A 13,081-nucleotide genomic window follows, 5' to 3' on the forward strand; every position below is an offset into this window, starting at 1 on the left:
TCTGAAGCACTTTGAAAATGTCTCTCTTCTTTTTATTTATTGTGCATGCTATGCTTTTCTCCTAATAGACGTCGTTACTGTCTATGCCATGCCAGAAACCATCAGGTCAGGTTGGCTCCTTTCAGAGCAGCGCAGTGTAGGACCGGTGGATCAGAAGGTTGCTCAGATCCCTGCCTCTGGTATTATTTTAAAATCATCAAGAGCACTTACTTTTACTGTTATGCTGCAAGGTCAACAAGGACAACCAGCGCAAACAAAATGACAGTTTTGCGTAAGTCTAAATATAGATGATACGCATTTCAGAGATGCTTATTTTAAGATATTATTAGTTTTCGGTAGTATGAAATAAGGTTAGGGAGAGACACTACCAGCCTGAATGCATGTTAAAATAATTCTCCAATTCTTAACTAGTAGCCATTCCACAAATAAACGAATTTATGGGCAAATATATTCAAACTCTATAACTGTAATATACGTTATGTACAGCACTTCAAATAACTGGCATGGCACATAGGCAGCAAAGGGAAACCCTTCCTATATCCTACCAATGTTTAGTGAGAACACAGAGAGCCAAGACCTTATTTCCTGCCCTCCAGAGTCCTGCAGTTCAGAAAAAGGTTGACAAAATAAGTCCCAAAGACAGCAATATTTCAGATTACATATACAGTGATGAATGAGGTGTAGAGTTGAATTTATGCTGAAGTTCATGTTTTGATAAAAATCTATTTTAAAAAGCATTTATGCTCTACTACAACTTTTCCCAAGCTCCTCTGCCCTCTTATGTTTTTCGTTTTTCAGTATCAGTCCCATAGCAACATCCAGGATTCATGAATGTGGCACTGCTCTCAACATCTCTGGAGCAGAGCCTTGCAAATGATTGCTAAACTCAGGGATCTGAGTCAGCTCGGAAAACTATGATGCTGGGCTAATTTTTTTATGTCCTGAAAATAACGGCAGGGGACTGGGAGGAGGGCAAAAGGAAGGGGAGCTGAAGCTGCAACAGCAGAAAGGAATGAAAGAAACAAACTACTTAAGGTTTAATGATACATAAGCAGCATGTTTTGCAAGTAGATGAGATTGGAAGTTTTATTACTATCTTACAGATTTGGGGGCTATATCTGAACAGTTTGAGGATTCCAACATTTCCAGTAAGTGAAATGATACTCCACGGACCTTCTCCCCTGCCAGCAATTACTCATATAGAAAAATGATATCAGGAATACACAAAACACATTTGCAGAAACCTTAATGCAGCTGGAAATGAAAACAGCTAGCATCTGCAGAAAGTGGAAGAGTGGAGAATCTAACAAATATGACTGAGAATCTTCTCTACAATGGGACTCTTGATTTGGGATTAGTCTATTCAGCCTGTAGATGCTGCTATTTTTCTAATAAAACACATCAGGAAACATCATCTCCTAACGGAAACTAATGCAGTTAAAAAAAAAAAAGAGTATGGAAAAAGTATGTTTAGGTTTCTCTCTCCTCAAGACTGCTTGAAGCAATTATCTGCCTTACTAATAAACAGAGTTGAAAAACGAGTGTGCTGTGTAAAGCATCTGGAAATAGCATGTGAAATAAATAGATGTCAGTATTATTCCTTTGTTTATAGGAATTAATTTCAACTTCAGCAATAATTAAATACGCTACCAATCCAACCAACATCACCTGCAAATTCTTGGATCACTGAATGACAAGAATGAGCAGTAATTAATAAACCTGTACTTTACCTGAGGCTCACGTCTTGTCTGTTGTGAAGCCGTAAGTCTTTAAAAACAACCATAGTTCTCAGTACTCTGACACAAAAACCCAAATCCCTTTGATAATTCTCACAGTATTTAGTATACTTTATCAGTGTCAAGCCCATCACAAGGATGTAGGGAAGAAGCCCACAAAATGGACAGTTTGATGTTTTGTGCAGGCTTGGGGGAGCACTGAGGGTACTGCAAGGCTCTGTGCTAAGCTTACTGTGCCTGCTGCAAGTTACACTATAGCAAAAAATCCAAACCAGACAAATATTCCAATCAGATGAATGACCTTTCAAAATGCATACTCAGAGATGCTGCCCCAGCCTAGCCCAGCAGACACACCTTGCTACACACACTCTTAGTACACCACCTAGATAAAGTGCATTAACTACCAGAAAAACCTTTCTTAAAAATATCAAAAGGAGATAAACCTTTAGATTAAAAACAAAAAGCAGGAATATCTTCTTAATTCTGAAGAAAATAATTCTATTTTTTCCTGAGCAATCATTTTTCCTGAACTCCTCTGTGGCCAAGCTTCACTTTTACATATGCAATCTGATGAGCTAACGTCGTTCCAGGCCTCCAGTTGAAGCAATTAAAAAAGTCCACACTCGCCAAACATTACCACATCGTTACCACAGATACTGTGTATTCTGAGTTAAGGGAAAACAGTGGAAACCTCTAATACCACTGTGGGGTAACTGCTGGCAAATAGTAAGATTTTAGCATAGTTACCACTGTGACTATTAATTTCCTGTGAGGAAGTAAACGGAAAATTATCCACTGCATGGTATATCTGCTTGTCACAGGCCATGACTCACACGTAAGAGACTGTAAGGGGATTATGTCAGTAGGTGGATCTTGACAGGCTCAAGAACGTAAAACCTGAAATATTTCTGATGAGTACCACAGACGTGTGGTGACACAAAGAACAACATGTCAACCTGCAAACACTAAAGGGGGTATCGATTCTTACACCATGAACCCTCCAGTGAATGGCTGAGCTCCCTTCTCAAAATCAGTGGAGGATGGAGAGAGGAAAGGATGGGGGGGCTGCAAGAAAAGAGTAATTAGGAAAAAGCAAATCCTTCCCAGGAGGTCTAAACAATGGGCTATTTGCCACAGAGGTGGGGCGAGCAGTGCAGACTGCTGCTCGAGTAAGTCATGAAAGAAGAGAAACAGAAACTTCAGTGTGTTCCAAATGCCAGAATATATCTAACAGAAAGCTGGTGTTCATTCTGAGAAGTACATCACAGCCAACACATGCAGATGTTTGCAAGATATGGTAATCATCAACGGTTAACGGAGTCTGGAAAAAGTCGAGCTGCCCTTCCCGCGTTCCAGCATACAGAGACAACTGTCAGCATTCACAATAAAGCACAACAGCCTGCACCTGATTTTCTGCATTGCTGAATTTCACAGACATGCCCAGTGATAAAAGTGTGCTTTTGAACAAGGTCTCCTCTTTCTTTTTTAAAAAAACTAATGTTATGAATTTTTCACTGACACACAAAAGGCATAAAAAGCATGCAAGCTTCAATTTACATACTGGTATTTCTATATCAAAGGCTATACTATTTAATGCACAGGATCCAATTCTCTTAAAAGCACAAGTTCAATTACAACAGCCTGTGAAGCTCCAATACTGCATCTTAAGCTAAAAATTTGCTCAAAGCTCTTTCACAACAGCTCAGTAATTTCAGAGTATCAGCCTACTTAGTAACATGACTCTGGGAGGAACATGTGCACAAAGGGGGGGAAAAAAATCAGGAAGAAAGAATTTCCTTGCATTAAGAAATGATGGTTTAGAGTTGCTGCCTAATCTCTGCAAATCTGATGGACGAATGGGTGAAATTAATTGATTGAGGACCAAGAGTTAAGGTTCATGTGGACACTTAAATTCTCCTATTTTGAAAACAGGCTGGTTTTGGTTTACACAAGCGCTGAGCAACCAGCACAAACAGGCAAGAGCTGCTCTGGGAGATGGCAGTGCTGGTCAGTGTGCAAGGTTTGGCCTTGCCAAAACCCACAGAAATTCTGGCAGCGACCCAATGTATCATTTTAGGAGTCAGGAATCTGTTCAGTCACGATGTGGGAGGCTAAATTTTGTTAAAACAACAGATCTAATCCTTTCTGTCATTTGAAGTGGGGCCTTTCTACATCCTGTACCTCTGTTACACAAAAGACAAATTACGCACAAACCTGAAAACTGCTGAAGTCATGTACACGGTTCTGCCGGAGCACATAAAACCTCTGTAACTCAGCAGACTTCTGTGATCAAGACCTGCATGCCTCACCCAATACTTATAGGAAAAGGAAAGAAAATTTGTATAACAAAATAAAAAGCAGTATATTTAATATGTACATCTATTCATTCACACACCCCAACCACCACAGCCTGAGCATTTCAGTCAAAGAACAGACCTGATTTTTACACTTGCGTCAATTTTCCCTTTATAAAACCCAAATACAACACACTTAGAAATCAGTATTGCTTTGATTTATGTTTGAAAGAATGAATGTCCTCTGTCTTGTAAGCTGTAGGTGCCTCAGACATAACTGTGCACAGAGTAGAAGCAGAAGACAAGTACAACAGACAAGTCCCTGGCAGTATCATGGTAACATTCCTCCACTCATAAAACATGGTAACATTTCATCCACTCATAAAAACATCCTCCTCTCTCTCTTTCAAAGTCAGAGTAAGAAAAAAAGTTCTGGGAGCTAATATGGTCTGGTTTCTTCAAGACAAAGGATCGCATTAATAAATGACTAAACTGAGAGTCTCAACTTTAAACATCATTTACACAAATGCGTCAAATTTGAGTCTCTTTGCTCATGAGACAGTTGCAGGGCTCAAGACAGAATCACCTCCTAAAGATGGTCCATAAGCTACTCAGGGATTTATACGGAAGCTTGCTGCATTCTCGGTGCACAGCGAGGGCATCCAGACGCTCACAAAGACCTGCTGCCTGATAACTCCCTGGCTACTTCACACCCCAGCCAAGTGAGTCCACCCTACGTGTCAGCTCTGAAGAACTGCTCAACATCATCTCCTATTGACTGTTCTATATATTAATCTGCAAATAACAAACTGTTACCCTAGCTCAAAAGTGCCACATAAGCAAATTGTACCATAACCCAAATAAATGGCATTAAGAGTTAACTACGTTAATATGCAGATGTGGATACTCCACATATAAAAATATACAGAATCTGTATAACAGTCATTAAGCACCACAGGATTAAAACATTTACATAGTTTTATACACAGATATCCTGGACTGAACACCTAAATCCAACTTTTCTGTCCTAGCAATGAAACAGGTTGGAATACCTGCATTTAATTACTGAAACACTGTACAAGTGCAAAACTCAGGTGTTAACATTAGAAAATACAGATTAGTTTCTGATTGTGTGTGTCAATATTAATTTTAAGGCAAAACTATCAATTTTGAACCAATCATGGAAAAAGGATGAGAGACATGGTTTCTTTCCATTGGTAAGGATGTGCAGTGGAGTTAAATTTGTATCTTTGTTTATTTTAGGATGCTGCAGTTGGCAGCTGTTACTTGCAATATTTTTTTCAGTTGGCTAATTATGATCCAGAAATAAATTCAAAGCTGAAATACTATAATAAAGCAAATAATTCTGACTGATCATCATACTGTAAACCCAGTGAAATATAAACCCCATAATGGGAACATCCAATCCCATGCATCCAGATATTAAAGACTGTTGACGACTGTAGAGGAAGTGTCAAAAAGAGGTCAGTTTAAATTTAATGTTGGCAGAAATTATTGTCTGCAAAAGCATGAATAATCTTCTAATGATGCTTTAAAGCTTTAGCTCTGTCTTAACACTTACTGTTTATTTAGTCCTGAGAAAATACTTTAAAGTCATGAAGCAATTTTAAGAAAATATTTGTAAACAGCTATTTTCTCTTGACAGACTATTTGGCTACAATTACAGATATTATGCCAAGATAATATATGTGATTCAATGAATCCAGACAATATTGAATCAAATCAACCAGTATTATTTTCCTTCCCTTTGAAACTGAACATTCAAGCCATCTGAACTTTCAATGTCATTTGGCACTTCAGAAAAAAACTTTATAAAATACAGTCAGGCCTGAAAACCTATACTTCATTTCTGAGTAACCTCCTGACCTTTTATAGAAGGATCTCACAAACTGGATCTTCAAGAGCTTTGCTTTATGTAAACCACAAATGTTTTCAATTAACATTGCTAAAGTCTTATTTAAATTCCTGCACATTTCAGTCCTTTTCAAAGTCACACATTTTGTAAGAGGAGATGAGTTACCTTAACCCAAGTTCTGCCAAAAATGTCTCCATACATAACATCTATTCAAAATTTTAGGCTTAAAAGAAAGGTTTAAACATGATTTCAGGAGATGGTTAGAGAGGTATATGATGATGAGTCAAAAAAAGTGACCAATCCTCATTTTGGTGCCTGGAGTTCTCTTTCTGTTGCTCATTTACATGTTCTGACTCTGTCTCTCAAAAAAGGCTTGCCTTTTTTCCCCAAAGAAATAAGCATTAATCAGGATTCCAAGCTGAAGGCAAGACGACTGACATACTTGATCAAGTGAAGAGAATTAGAAAGAAGCAAATCACCTATTTTATTTCTCTTAGCTTTCCATCCACAGTCACCCAATCAGAATCTGAGTACATTATTAATTATACACCTAATTATTAATTAAACATCTAAAGCATGTTCATAGTCTGTGTTTGCTCTTGAGGGATTCCATGGTTTCTGTGAATGAGGAAATAGTAATATGATCATTCACAGGTAAAATAGTATTTTCACTGTTTTGGCACCTGAGCATAATGAAAAGGAAAAATGGTCAGCTTTTACCTGGTTTTCTGCTTAGAAGAGCCAGTTCAAGGGGGAAGAGCTACCACTCATGAAGAGTCAGAATGGAGAAAGAAAGGTACAGCTCAAAACCCAAGGAGTCGTATGGCCTAAACAATTTTTATTGCTGTTTTGGTGGAGATTAAATAGATCTCTTTTTTTCAGCTACCATAATCTCAGCAGTGACTTCAAAACCATCACTGCAGCATTTATGGGCAAAAGAGATCAAAGAGTTGAAATAATGACCATATAAGAGCAAGAAGGCAGCCAGAGGAATTTGAGTGTTGGTCATCAATAACAAAAATCCATTCACGTGGTTCAGAAATTTTTGCCACCTATGGAAAGCAAAGGTAACTGCTCAGATTATACTGTCAGGATGCAGACAGTGCTTCCTCTAGGAAGAAACTCCTTCGCAGAAATACTGGCAACATTTTACTGAAGGTTATTTTTGCCTGATTCTTCATTTCCTATTCAGAAGGGTCCCTAATTGTTATTTTTATATAGTAACAGGTAATTCTTTCATGCTACAGCTTGTGATGCATATTAATCAGGGTTCTTGCCAAATTAGATTAGTTTCTTCAACATTTGAAAAGCAGTTAAACTTCCAATGACATTTCTCCCCTCTTTTCATCAACTTATTCTTGGAGCAAAATAATGTACTCAGGCCTGAAGAAAAGACACTTGAGCCTCAGGAATGGAAAACAGCCACAGGCCAAAATGTATTCACTGGAGAGCTCTAGGGCAATAAGGTTGTCATCTATGCACAAAAATACTTTCAAAGACGTAAACATGATGTTAAAATCTCTACCACTCCCTCCTGCATGTTAAAGTCACACACACTGCTTTATGCTTGCAGTTAGGAGCAGTACAAAAGGAAATAAGTCTATTTTTATGATTATTACTATGATTGTAGCATTAAGACAGTTCAGAAACAGGGACTCAGGTTTACACTGTATGCTTGACAACACTGGTTTTGTTTATTACTGTTAGTATCAGAAATCAGAATTATAAAAAAGGCATTCTAGTAGTTTAAATAACAACTCAAACCAGAGCTGCACAATAACACTAGGTATCAACTGGGTATCTGAATATTAACCGGAACATCTATATTGTACAGATGAAAAGATAAAGATATTTATTGTAAAGTCCATCAACTACAGTTAGGTTGTACACAAAAATAAAATTTTTCAACACAAATGGTCCACATTTGGCACACTTGCAAACAATTGAAAATCAATTATTAAATTATAAGTGATAACCAAGTACTTTAAAATACTACTTGAACTACCTTTTCACAAATAATTTACTACGTAATACCATCCAGTTGTAATAGATATAGTTTATAATGCCTATCAAGGTATAAAACACCTAGTAAATTCAATGCTAAAGGAAGATTAATATTTCACACACTATTTGCCTGCCTTAAATAAAAAGAGGATTTAAAACCACTTGAAAGGCTGGACAAAAAATTATCTGGGAATGTTTTTGTTTTTCCTCTGGCTTTCTACTGCATAAAATCAGTTAATCAGCCTCAGCTATTTTCCTTTTTATAATCCAATAGCCTAATTTACAAAGATCTCTCATAGAGCAATGGAAGAGAAAAGCATTTTTATAAAATTAGAAAATTACTGTATAACCACAAAGCTTGTTTCTGCAGCAAATGCAGAATCATTCTCTTTAACTTGTCAATATTTTGAGTGGAAAACATTTCTTTAACTGAAAATTTATTCCAGGCATGAAATATTTGTAGGCACTATGCTAACTTATTGATGTGAAAATTTAAAACGAGCTTTTGAAATTGTGTATGTGGCAAATTTTTTTACTACAACAAATTGAGTAATAAACATTCAAGACAGATGAAAATCTAAGATGTCCACCTCTGAATGTCCAGTACAAATAGGGTCAAACAGACACATGGTGCAGCTTGGATTGTCCACCTTGACAAAATACCAAAGCAAACACAAAATTACAGCAATTTTAGGATATCTGTTTAGTAGGAAGCAGGTAAAATGGAAGCCAGGTCTGCTTCTAAAATCCAAGCAAGGATTCCAGCAAGTAAAAAAACCTACCAGCAGGCCCTTATTCTTTTTAATAATCTCAAACTTCTTCCCTTGGCAGTCAAAATAACCAGCATGTGTTAAAGATCTAGAATCGCTTTGCCCTGAAGAACTAGCCTATAAAAAAGTCACTTCATATCTACTGTACATGTTTATTTTCCTCAACCATATATCCTGCAAATATTTACTCATCTGAACTTGAACCACTGCCACATCAGTACCATTTAAAGGTTACATCCTTATGGCCTCAAACCTCATCAAAATGCTTATTCCCAAAACAACTCACAGACATCTCAAACTAATGAGCAACCACATCTTTATACTCAAGTTATCCTGATAACAGGAACTCAATCTCAACTCCTAGATTAAGAGAGGATGGAAGACCTCTTCTAGGTAAAGTAAGGAAGACCTTACTTCTAGGTAAAAAGCAAGTATCACATGCTCTCTCACCCACCACCCTGACAAGCAGCACAACTGTTATTTTACAGAACTTCTCCAAGTCACCATCACCCAAAAAAGCAGACAGCACTGGATAGCCAACTTGCTACATTTACATGCTGCTTGTCCTTTTAATATAACAACTTCTTTTCTCAGCTCTAGGACTTAAAATCAGAAGCTTTTTCAGAGAGGACAGTGACATAATTGCCTGTGTGTTCAGCGTCAACCACCCACTTGGGGTTGAGGATAATACAGGCAATAAGGCTAAACTTCCTTAGGATCTCTTCCACTAGTTTTCTGAGGTAATACCACTAAACAAGATATAATATTAAGAAAAAAAAAAAAAAAGGTTCTTTTCTTTCACTGCATACTCCTGATGATATTAGTGTCTGTTACCAACTCTCTCAAATCTCTCCATGTTACAATCATTTTAAGCAGGGTCACAAACAAGGGCCTTCTTTGTGATCAGTCCTCCTGGAATTACTTCAAGTAGTTGTGTGAATGTCATCTTCAACAGCTTGGGTAAGATTTGTTTTCTTAAACAAAGAAAAGAAGAGAGCAGAGTTACCTTCCCTTAGACGCTCAACCACAAAAGTGAATCCAGTCGTTCGCGGGTGTAAGACATACTCGTATTTTTGAAGTCCGTTCTTTTCAGCAAATTCATTACTGCGGGCTTTGGTATTGGCTGAGGAGAGAATAAAAAGCACCATTTTCTGTTAGTGTGCTTGGAGAACCATAAAATAAATACAATGATCGTACGACAGGAATTGGTACAACAGCAGTTCACACGGTACAAATGTACAACAGCTTTTTGGGTGGAGGCAGACAGCAAGTGTGCTTTCAGTTGGCCAAACCATAGTATGAAGAAGAGCCACGTGGATTGCAAGAAAAGCCTTTTTACCCGTTCATTTATCTTAGAAAATCATCAGCAAATCTCATATCTACCAAATGCAACCTGAAACCTATAAATTAAAGTCTGTTAATAGTTCTCTGTACACTTCAATACCCACTTTACAGTAAAATGTGTCAACTGGCTCAATTGCATTTCAGGGTTTTTTTAACTCAAAAGGTACAGTGTATAGTAATGTATGTTTAATACTATGTACAGAAATACCTTGAGGTCAGTGTTTAATCACGTCAAACTTATTTCAGAAGAAAACATTAAATGGACGAAAGAAGTTAATCTAATATATTAAAATTGTATCTTCATTCTGAACTTGACATGTTTTATTCATCAACCTGCTCTGCACATACATACCCTGTTTTAATTTTTTGATCAAGTGACTCAGTGTCACAACACATGCCTGCTACTGTAGGCAGAGTACACACAAGGCATCTGAAAAGCAGGGCGGCTAAACCCTGTGACAAATGTGCTTCAAACCTCTGGTAAGAAGGAACCTCCTGCGAGAAAGCCAAACAAAGGCTTTTCAGAGCTGGTTGCTAACAGAGCCTGCTAAACAAGGAAGATGGGAACACCAAAGCAAAAACTTCTGAAGACAGGCAGAGAGGAAGGAATTTTTTGCCTGTGGTGTGCAGAAGGCTCTTCCAACCAGCCTCAGTCTGGAGGTAAATGGACTTTGCTGGCTACACTTAGTCCTTTACTGTGGGTACTGCTGTGCCTCCCCTGGAGCCAAGGGGCAATGGACACGTGCAGTGTTCCCTTGGCAACATGGTAAAAATCAATTTGATCAACTAGCTTATTTAGTAACTCACTTATGAAGTCTTGCAGGTGTTTTAAAAGATGAAATCCCACCAACAGATCTATGGAACAAAATAACTGTTTAACCAATATATCACATTTTTCAAGCAGAAAAAAGGTCTTTTTTTAAGTGTTCCTAGTTAGCCTTAACAGAGATGACAGATAAAGTAATGAAAAACATGTTGCTGTTTAATAATTTAACAGAAGTGATAAAGATAAATCCTTCCCCTTACAATCATCGTAATTTTTTCCTGCAAAGGCACAGTAGCATAAGTGAACAAATCAACAGGAGAGGGAAATTTCCTTTTTGCTGTAATACAACATTCCTGCATCTTTTTTTCCCCTAAATTACATGACCTCTCTTTATAAAAAATGCATGTGCCCCCAAAGATTATCTACCAATTAATAAATGCTACAGTATATTAGTGTACTGAGTACTTTTTCCCTGTGACCTACTGTTTCCAAGCATCAGGGTGCTGCTTTTCATACATGCAAGCCTTAAGATTTAGTGCACAGATTTCCTGACCATGTGATTTCGAGGAAAGCTGTTGCACAGTAGCCAAGCAAGTGATTCAGCAAAGAGAATACGAATATTTAATTCTTGCCAAATTGCCAAAACGTACAAATACTTGAAAAATATTACAACTTCAAAAAGCATTGCTAAAATTACAGAATGTGTGAAACACTAAAATTACACTTGGCTATGTAACTTATCTTCCCTTGGACATATACACTATGTCTTTCACCACATGGTCAGAGGATCTATTTTTGTCTCCTCCACTACTACTCCTTTCAATATTGCAAATGGATTATTCTGAATCAGTGTCAGGGAGTTGCCTTTCACACTCCCATTGCAATGGCAAAACTTGTAAAGTGAGCAATGAGAAAGACTTGGAATGGCAGAAGAGGCAACAGTAATCTGGTAATTATTAAATGCTCTTCCAAAGAAAGTCAGGTTTTAACTCTTAGGTGTACTTGTATTAGCTCAACAACTACAACTCTTTATTTTCTAAGAAATTACACTGATGACCAAGACTGTTGCTATAAAAAATATCCAAATCAAGAGTTCTTTTCCAAATTCTGTAGTGATTCAAATAAAATGTTTTAAATTAATTTATCACAAAGTTCTTAGGCTAATGTATTGTTGTTTCCAAAGGACAGAAGTATAATCTTAATTTTCTGCATATTCAAATTGGGGCTTCACTGGGGAAAACTTACCATCTGCAAATCAAGTCAATCAGAGCTTTGAGACACAAGTGCCATATAAATCTACATAAAGTCAAGCAGTTAAAATAAATATAAAATCTAATTCTTAAGCATCTCAAACTGCACACGGTTAATGAGTACTCAGAAAAACTATCTCCTTCTGTCTGTTCACTAGCACTTGGCTTCAGGGGAGCATGAAAATTAATTCCTTGGTGTTTGTAAATCACTCCTACTTGCACCACAAGAAAGTCAAAGAGCAAATGGGCACATTCGTTCTCTGAGTAAGACCTAATTGATATTGCAAAAAAGGATTTGGGACTTCCAGTGCCCACTGTCTTGAAATAATCATCTTCAAACTCCTCTTAGTGCACCTCCCTGTACTTGCAAAGAACTCACTGTAAACATCTGCAAAACATCTTCCAAATTTCCCCTTACTACACTGCCATTCTAAAAACGTGTGAACAGCTGGACATCAGCACACTGGCCAACACTATTCAGTTATTTCCTGACATTTGTATCCCTGTCTTGCCTCTGGACTGTAAGTTTTATATAACAGAGACTGTTCCCTTCCCTTTTCGCATTACCCCAGTGTAAAGGGATTTCAGAACTAGAGTAACGCTCCCAGCTAACACAGCGATCATAGTCATCTGGAAAAATCATCTCCCTCTTCCCTTCCTAACAACTACCAAGCCACAGGTCTTTGTGCATTAAACATGATTATTTATTACAGCAAGTCAGGAAGGTCAATGGGTTTTGACGCCATACTGAAAGCAAGGGTAGGATATGCCTTCACTCCACAAAAAAACTAAGAATAATGTCCTTCCTCCCTCTCCTATTAGTCTCAGCACTTGAAAAAACCCAGTTTCTTATGCTACTGTTACTTATGAACAAATGCTCTGACTCCCATCATGTCAGTCGATGTAAGCACCTCTGTGCCCACTGCTGTTTGGGATCCTTGAGAGAGACACCAGTGGCCAAAGCCCTGGGGGAAACTGAGAGCAAGTCAGCTGCTCAGAACTGGATTCAACAAAAGGCACAGAACATGTGATGCTCCTCAT

The 13,081-nt window shown here is 37.7% G+C and overlaps 1 protein-coding gene across 4 annotated transcripts in view; it reads right to left on the bottom strand.

Moving 5' to 3' along the window:
* Positions 1–13,081, bottom strand: part of LCLAT1 (lysocardiolipin acyltransferase 1) — a 116,417-nt gene that overhangs the window by 43,984 nt on the left and 59,352 nt on the right. For all 4 annotated transcript variants that reach the window (XM_050315077.1, XM_050315078.1, XM_050315076.1 and 1 more), the window contains one exon: positions 9,687–9,803. In XM_050315077.1, coding sequence (XP_050171034.1) covers positions 9,687–9,803 — 117 coding nt within the window. The remainder of the gene's footprint in view (positions 1–9,686; positions 9,804–13,081) is intronic.

The sequence above is a fragment of the Myiozetetes cayanensis genome, unplaced genomic scaffold, assembly GCF_022539395.1.
Source record: "Myiozetetes cayanensis isolate MyiCay16 unplaced genomic scaffold, myiCay2020 scf2-11, whole genome shotgun sequence".
Lineage (NCBI taxonomy): Eukaryota > Metazoa > Chordata > Aves > Passeriformes > Tyrannidae > Myiozetetes > Myiozetetes cayanensis.